The sequence below is a fragment of the Cyprinodon variegatus genome, unplaced genomic scaffold, assembly GCF_000732505.1.
Source record: "Cyprinodon variegatus isolate N-32 unplaced genomic scaffold, C_variegatus-1.0 Scaffold92, whole genome shotgun sequence".
NCBI lineage: Eukaryota > Metazoa > Chordata > Actinopteri > Cyprinodontiformes > Cyprinodontidae > Cyprinodon > Cyprinodon variegatus.
The window spans coordinates 839,871-846,485 of NW_015150545.1; the positions used below are offsets into that span (position 1 = coordinate 839,871).

Here is a 6,615-nt window from a genome sequence, read left to right on the forward strand (position 1 = left end):
AGCTACTATGAAAAAAAGCAGAGAGCATAACGTTAGAGATTGAACTAACAGATTCTGCAGAATGGGAGTATCGAGATAGAATGAGGTAAAATGATGAAATAGGGGTCTCTATGTCCTCCAGAAGTCTAAGCCTATAGCAGCATAACTATAGAGACATCTCAGGAGTAAATGATAGTGTTCAGTTATTAAAAGGGGATAAATAGTTGTAATTTATAAGTATTGAATAACTTAACGACAGTTTTCCTAGATTTGCCTGTAAAAATGTTCAAATCTGCAGTTTTATGGAAACCTGCTGAACCAGAGGGAGGGGGGTTAACAGATTCCCAAGCTGTTGATCAGAGTTCTCGCGATAGTTCCAAACACATGGCTGCTGACTGGTGTGTTTACAACTTCTCCAGGAGCTACAATGAAAAGCACAGAACTTCCCTGTAAAGAAGACACCCGCTGATTTTTTGGGGTTATTTTCTTCGTGCTTGGGTAAACATTTGAAGCCGCAGAGAGGGAAAAAAGACACGAAGCTCAGCGTAAACAGGCAGCAGAGCTACAGCAGGTATGTAGCTCCGAACTGTTAGCACAAGCTAATGCTAACTAAGGCTAAACAGAGCTTGGTGGCGGTATTCCTTGATAATAGTGAATAAAATTGGAATTCATTAGCCTCCTCGGTTATTTTTAATGTGTAAATTCAACAGGGAACGGACGGAAACGCAAATGGGGATTTGCATTTTTAACCCCCAGAAGCACGACAGGCTGTTTGAAGTATCTAACATGTCACGATTAGCTACAGGTGTTTAAAAAAGCAGCTTTTATGCAGTTTATCAACAGCAGTTTAACATGCAGGAAAAGGATAGTTTTTTAAAGAAACGAACGGTTTATGTATATTAAACAATTTGGTTTATTACTGTTTGCAATTGTCAAAGGAGGCTTTCATTGTTTTGCCACATTTAGTGAGAAAAGGGAAACAATTTGAAAACAGTACCTTTGTAATATGTAGTCCAACCTGCAGAACAATATTTCTGCAGAATAATAAATGCAGAAATGTTTTTGCATTTCGGCCATTATGATTTGTGCTCAATTTAGACTTGATCTTCAATTTATTATCAAATTGATGTGTGAATTATTATTTAGTCAGTATTTAATACAGCTGACACAATAAGGTGTTAAAATATGCCCTGTATTCTTTTATTTATTTAATTCAATTCAGTTTATTTATATAGCACCAATTCACATCACACGTCATCTCAAGGCACTTTATAGTTCAACCAGATCATACAGTCAAATTGTTTAAAAGTTTTCTATCTAAGGAAAACCAGTTGATTGCATTGACTCATTGATTTGAATGCAATCCCTCACACTAAGCATGCTTGTAGCGACAGTGGAGAGGAAAAACTCCCTTTTAACAGGAAGAAACCTCCAGCAGAACCAGGCTCAGTGTGAGCGGCCATCCGCCGAGGCCGACTGGGGTTCAAAGAGACAGAAGCAGAGATACAAAAAGCAGCTGTAAAAGGCGGCCCCGTCCAGGAAACACACATCCAGCCAGTCACAGGCAGAGAAACAGGACTACACCGAAAAACAGGCTGATCTCGAACATACATCAACATATGTAGCCCTTCATGTTATTGAAAGATTCTCTTGATACACAAGAAAACTTTTTAAAGTAATTGCTGCTTATCAACCAACCTTTTATTGAATGTGCTCAATTTAGACTTGATCTTCATTTTATTAGCAAATTGATGTGAATTATAGATTTTTTTTCACATATAGATTTTCAGTCCCTCAAGCAGTTCTACTGCAAGGTCTGATGCAGTGAGGATGCAGATATCTGATTCATAGCAATGCTGAAATCACTGAGCATGAATTTATCTCAGTAGTTTTTATTTTCACACTTGAAAGAGTGAACCAGGAAATAACAGATCCTATAATTAGAGCACCGACCGTCCTTAGATTGTATTAATAATACGTTTTTGATCAGAGTATAATCTGAATGTTTCCTCCAGGTGGGTGATGTCCTCAAACCCCGAGAGACTCAGCCGTCCACACAGGAGGAAGCACTATCCCAGTAGCACTTACCTCACTCACGTCTGACAGCCACCTGCTGGACTCTGGGCCATAAAACACTGGGAGAAGGACTGATAAAGCCATGTCTGATTCAGCTGGAGGTGGAGAGAGTGAAGGTGTGACAGCTGAAGCAGATGGGGAGCCTCCTCAACAGGCCCTTCCTCCTCTTTGTCAATCTGAGCAGCAAGAACAGAAGACCTCAGAGGACGGGCTTCCACCGTCGGCTAAACGATCCAGAATCAGTGAGGAGGAGGAAGAACTTCATGAAGTCCATGATGGCACAACAGAGTCTACCTGCGTACAAATGAGCTCCACCCCATCTGCACAAAGTAAAACACCTCGTTCAACAATCGCTTGTGTTAAAAATAAAATCTGATAAAGGTTTATAGTGTGGAAGAGTTATTGTACTTAAACACCTATGTTTATGTTTTTATTTGTAGGACCTAATGAGCAACAACAGCCTGAGAGCGGAGATCAGACAGAGGAAGAGTTAACGGTCAGTGAAGATGTAGCACAATGTCATCAGAATGGAGGTGGAGGACCTGATCCTGCTGAGGGAGAAGAGACGAAGCAAGAGGTGGATCAGGATGATGATGGAGCTGCAGAGAGCCCCGCAGCAGGACAACAGTAGGACGAAGATGTTTTGTTCTAATTTTTGGTACATTAAAACTCCACTTAAAATGTCTCATAGAGGAAACAGCAGACAGAAAAAGACAGTGAGAGGTTATGTGAGTGGCAGCCTGGTGGTTAGGGCATAGAGGTTAGAATCCTGAGGGTCTGAGTTGGAGCCCCACTGTCACAGACTGCCACTCTTGGTATCTGAGCAAGACTCTTAACCCCACACTGCTCCCCGGGCGCCCCACGGTGGCTGCCCACTGCTCCACAAGGAATGGATGAGGTAAAATTCTCTAATGTCAGATCAATAAAGTTAAATTATTATTAATATTATTTAGAGAAGGGTGGAAGTTTAAATAGTTCTGCTTGTGCAAGACATTTTGTTGTGTTGTAATGTTACCATCATCCACTAGATAGCATCGCTGTTAATACTTAAGTAGAGCCTCATTGGTATTTGCAAGAGAGCTAATGCCAGAGCAGAAACTAGGTCCCATCCCAAACCGGCCCCTAAGCACTACCACTTAACTGTCGTCTGTCACTCCCTATGAAGCCACACTCAGAAGTGTGGAGGGCGCCTTAAGAAAGGGATGGCCGCTTCCCTCTCACGAACCAAACCAGCTGAACTTACATTTGGTTGACAGTGTTTCCTCCACCATTAGTAGCTGTTACACCCACTGCAAAATTCCAGCGAGCCTGCGCTGATGAAGACTCGCTAACTAAGGGCTGAACGGTCCATTCGGCTCACTTACTAGATGGTTTAGGACGGCCCTTAATGTGGCGGTCCCTCAGTGGGAACACACAAGCGGAATATTGGCGCTTGACTGGTTTAGTATTGGGCCATGGATTGATCTAGTCTGGTTCTGGATGATTTACTGTTTAATGTTGATAAGGATGCTGAAGGAACTTTATAAGGTTCTGTTTTTGACTATAAACACTTGATAAAGTAATCACTTAAATAGTCTCAAATCAGAGCAACATACCCTCTCTTTAAATGATAGTTTGACATTTCTGTTCTGTTGTTTTTATTATCCGTTGTTAATGGTTTTCTGATTTTTTTTATCTTATAAATATGTCTATTTTGATAATGTACAAGCAAACATTTTTTTGGTTTATTTAGTCAGTATTTAATACAGCTGACACAATAAGGTGTTAAAATATGCGTTGTATTTTATTATTTAATTAAATTCAGTTTATTTATATAGCAACAATTTTTCTATCTAACAAGTTTTCTATCTAAGGAAAAGCAGTTGATTGCATTGACTCATTGACAACACTACTCTGAAAACTGGCCGATCTCGAACATATATAAACATATTTAGCCCTTCATGTCATGGAAAGATTCTCTTGATACATGATAGACAAAATAACTTTTGATAAATCTGTATTTTGTGATCTAGTTTCATTAAAATGTTAAGAAAGCCTCCATGTAAATGTCAGAATATCTTTTAGATTGTGAACACTTGACTGGCATATTCACCATTAATAACTTATTCTGAACGGTGCTTTGCAGTATTGACATTGCACAAAGGGCAATTATGCGTTGGATGTAGTGAAGCCTTAATCAGATTAGTTAGAAACCACTATTGCTAAATCTAAAACTTGGGGACTCTATTGTGAGATTAGCAAGAAACAAAGAAACATATCAGTATAGATTATTCAGTGATATATTTGAAAATCTTCTAATTTGAAAGGTTTTAGTCCAAAATGTTCTTCTTCCACCTTGTCTCTATTTTCAGATTAAAATCATGGTGTGTTGTTTGTGTTTAAGCTTCAGTGGTGTTTAGTTGAACATGTGCTTCTTATTTGTTCTCTTTAGCCTCGACTTGGATTTCACCCAGAATCCATCAATGCTGACTGGTTCCTGGACCGAGTACTCCAGCTTTCCTGAGAATTACCTCAAAGGTTGCAAATGGTAATCCTGATTGAGATTAAAATCTACCAAATTTCTCCATAACAGGTTTTTTTTATAATTAATTTTATAATCATTTTATAATCATGTTATATATATTTTTTGGCTTAATCATTCATAAATCAGTTTCAATTTATCCAATATCTTCCTTTCATTCTATCAAGGTTAAAGAGGCCTTATTGAATTGTCTAATGATACTGCCACCTGTGGCCAAAACACAGAACTACAGCTCTGTTCTGCTGGTTCTTATAGCTCTAGTATTTGACAAGTTTTTAGATGTTTTACCTTTTTCCCCTTACATGGAGTTGCCTTTTCTGTCTGAGTTAAGCTGGAAGCCGTCGCTTCTGTGTTTCCACAAAACCCATCTTGAATATAACGTTTGGGTTGCATGCTAGTTCGGGTGTATTTAACATGAATGAGCTGATCCACTGAGGTGCCAGACTGATTTTATTCATAACTAGTCAAATAAAAAAAAGCTATTTTAAAGATACTTCTCAGTAAAAACGTACAAATATCTATTTAAAGAAAAACCTCCACAAATATTTATATAGGTTTTTACACAAGTTACCGTACTGACCCGAATAAAAGACGACCCTGATTACAAGACAACCCCGTCTTTCTAGGACCAGTTTTTAGGAATAAAACAAAAAGACCAAAAAGAAAAAAATAGACTTTTTTAATAAACAATTTTATATTCAAGTGCTATAAATGTTATTTAAACAATATTGCATTGAAATATTTGTGCAATTAAACAATAAAAATGGGGGGAAAAGACAGTAATGACACGATTAATTGAAATCTTGCAACATGGAATCTAAACTTTGCTCATGGAACGTCTCAAAAACCTGCATGATGCTTTTCCTCACAGACGTCCTCCGCCTCCCTGTCACTCCTACTCTCACCCTGCAGCTCTGCCATTTCTTCATAAGCTTTTCTTTTTGAAAGTGCCCTCTTCTGACATTGCTCTCTGTAATCACGTATTTCTTTGCTGCCTAACAGTTGTTTGATGCCTCCGCTGCGTTGACCGCCATTATTTTAAAATTTGTGTCACAACTCTGCTTCAATTGTCTATAAACTTGTCTGACATTTTATCCACTCTGTTCTGGGCAGCGATTCTCCATTTGTAGCATCCTTGTTCTCTGTTGTGATGATTTGGCTTTCCAAAAAAAAAAAAGAAAAAAAACGGCGCCCTCTGCTATTGCATTTATGTAGCAAATGCAACATCGTCATTGTTAATAAAAAAAAAACTCATCTTATATTCGGGCCAATATGGTATATATCAAATGATGCAAATTCCACATAAAATAAGTAGAGTTTGCATCGCTCTCCTTCTGCTATGAACCCAGGGCTCCTGATGGTTCCTGCATCCTGACCAACAGTGCTGACAACATCCTCCGTGTGTACAACCTCCCTCCAGAGATTTACAGCTACAGCTGGGACTCTATCCCTGAGATGGTGAGTTCACTGTCAGATTATAGATAAACCGCTGTTCAGTTTTAGAAGTTACCAGTGCTATTTTTAGGTTTATTTAAGGAGAACAACATGTTCATTGGTGCAACGTGTTTTCCAGTGTTTCCTCATTTCTTGGTTTTAGGATAGAATAAAATATCTTTTAGGGCAAGAATTTGTGGTTTCATGTCAGAAGGGGATTTTTGGGGAAAGTCTGATGTCTCTTTAATCTTTCGCCTGGTGTCCTAACATTAGCTGCATCAGTCAAATGGGTGGAATAACCATCTAACCACCAACTTATCCATTCACCTAGTTCAGTGGTCTCACACTCAGATCCTTTTAGATACCACCCCTTGCTCTACACACACGACAAATGGCTGATTTCCCTCGCTAGCATTCAGTCCTGGTCTTCACAGCTCTGTTTCTGAGCTTATGTCCTTGTCTGGTTTGTTGAAGCAGAAACACACCAAAGGATTCCAGGAAAGCCAAACCTTGAGGATTGAAATTGGAGACCAGTGAGCTAGAAGTTTTCCTTAAAGGTGAAGCTATTAGCAACGAGGTATATTAAAACCATGGTGTATGTCTTC

At 38.9% G+C, this 6,615-nt stretch overlaps 1 protein-coding gene across 1 annotated transcript in view; it reads left to right on the forward strand.

Annotated features, from left to right (window-relative positions):
• The first annotated feature begins 340 nt into the window (after positions 1-340).
• Positions 341-6,615, forward strand: part of wrap53 (WD repeat containing, antisense to TP53) — a 33,024-nt gene continuing 26,749 nt past the window's right edge. Inside the window, exons 1-6 of the mRNA XM_015373787.1 lie at positions 341-550; positions 1,995-2,384; positions 2,496-2,682; positions 4,487-4,582; positions 5,926-6,034; positions 6,485-6,543. Of these exons, the coding sequence (XP_015229273.1) occupies positions 2,138-2,384; positions 2,496-2,682; positions 4,487-4,582; positions 5,926-6,034; positions 6,485-6,543 (698 nt within the window). The 5' untranslated portion in view covers positions 341-550; positions 1,995-2,137. The remainder of the gene's footprint in view (positions 551-1,994; positions 2,385-2,495; positions 2,683-4,486; positions 4,583-5,925; positions 6,035-6,484; positions 6,544-6,615) is intronic.